The sequence below is a fragment of the Limulus polyphemus genome, unplaced genomic scaffold, assembly GCF_000517525.1.
Source record: "Limulus polyphemus unplaced genomic scaffold, Limulus_polyphemus-2.1.2 Scaffold935, whole genome shotgun sequence".
In the NCBI taxonomy this organism is placed as follows: Eukaryota; Metazoa; Arthropoda; class Merostomata; order Xiphosura; family Limulidae; genus Limulus; species Limulus polyphemus.
The window spans coordinates 351,587-353,155 of record NW_013666545.1 but is presented as its reverse complement, the minus strand read 5'-3'; the positions used below and the strand labels follow the sequence as shown (position 1 = coordinate 353,155).

Here is a 1,569-nt window from a genome sequence, read left to right as displayed (position 1 = left end):
GGAAAAATATTTGTTGATTTTATAATTTAGAGTCTCTGTTGATTAAAGAGGTTTGTTTTTATTAAAAGCATTGGTGATATAACAGAAAATAGCTTAATTCACAAATGATTTAAGTTTAAAATTGAATCAATATTTTTACTTTCATGATAAATTTTATGCACTTAGCTCTAGGCCAGGTGATTCCATACTACGTCTTTACTTTAGGCTTATTACACCAATACTCACTACACTTATAAGGTTTCATGGCCCCCTTGCACCCCCGTCACTAAAATTGTAATAGACAGACAGTAACTGAACTATTCTATCTGGATAAATGCATCTTGGCTTTTATGACTCTTCCTGTTTCAAGAAATCAAGCATGATGTGACACATACTAACTTTTTATATTGGTTAGATTTCACAAGTTACTGGAAAATAATTTTTAGTTTTGGTACTGTCTCAACAACATAATGTGTAGTTGAAACAAAATATTTTTAAAACATGTGGTAATATGTGGTAAGATTTTAATGGGTTTGTTTTTCTGTTTCTCTATTTTCAGGATTTTCTGTGTCATCTTCCTGGAATCAGCACTAAAAACATCCGGAAAGTGATGATGAAAGTGACCAGTCTTGCCAACTTAATGACCAAAACACAGGATGAACTAACACAGATTCTAGAGAATTCAAACTCTGTGATAAAACTGTGGGAAGCTCTTCACCAGTCTATGAAAGCAACTGATAAAGCACCTGTCAAAAGAACCTTTAGTAAAAATATGGCAAAAAAGTCAAAATGATTGTACAAATAAAGCACCAGTCCAAAGAACTTATAGTAATATTATGGCACCAAAAAAAAACACAAAATGATTTTGCGTATCGTGTATTTGCTCCAGCATATGTATGGCGGGAACTCTAAGTACAGTGTGTTTGTGTGTGGTAGATACTCTCCAAGTGTTATTATGGCAGAAATTAAAAGTTGATAAAGCATTTGATGTGAATTTCTGTAGCTTTGTTACATATGTATGATAGGAAATATTTGAACCATCTCTTGTTTTTCTCACAGTCACATGAACTTTGGGATATTGTAGCATTTTACTTAGTGAGTGGTGATGATTGTAAGGAAACAAGACATCCAAACAGTACATTATGAAATGGTTGAAGTGCACTGACAGAACTCTAAGTGTCATGCCTCACACTATTTTTACGTCATTTCATACTTTGAGCTAATGAAAATTATGGATTTTTTTATATATTGTTGCAATTCTTTTCCAGATAACTTTTATCTAAAAATCCTGTTCTCCATTACTTGTCCAGATAACTTTTATCTAAATGTTCTGTTCTCCATTTCTTGTCCAGGTTATTTTTATCTAAATGTTCTGTTCTCCATTTCTTGTCCAGGTTATTTTTATCTAAATGTTCTGTTCTCCATTTCTTGTCCAGGTTATTTTTATCTAAATGTTCTGTTCTCCATTTCTTGTCCAGGTTATTTTTATCTAAATGTTCTGTTCTCCATTTCTTGTCCAGGTTATTTTTATCTAAGTGTTCTGTTCTCCATTTCTGTCCAGGTTATTTTTATCTAAGTGTTCTGTTCTCC

The 1,569-nt window shown here is 32.3% G+C and overlaps 1 protein-coding gene across 1 annotated transcript in view; it reads left to right on the top strand.

The window, feature by feature from the left end:
- Nucleotides 1-772, top strand: part of LOC106461331 (DNA repair endonuclease XPF-like) — a 42,131-nt gene extending 41,359 nt beyond the window's left edge. The window contains exon 21 of the mRNA XM_013921149.2: nucleotides 539-772. Coding sequence (XP_013776603.1) covers nucleotides 539-772 — 234 coding nt within the window. The remainder of the gene's footprint in view (nucleotides 1-538) is intronic.
- Nucleotides 773-1,569: the final 797 nt, after the last annotated feature.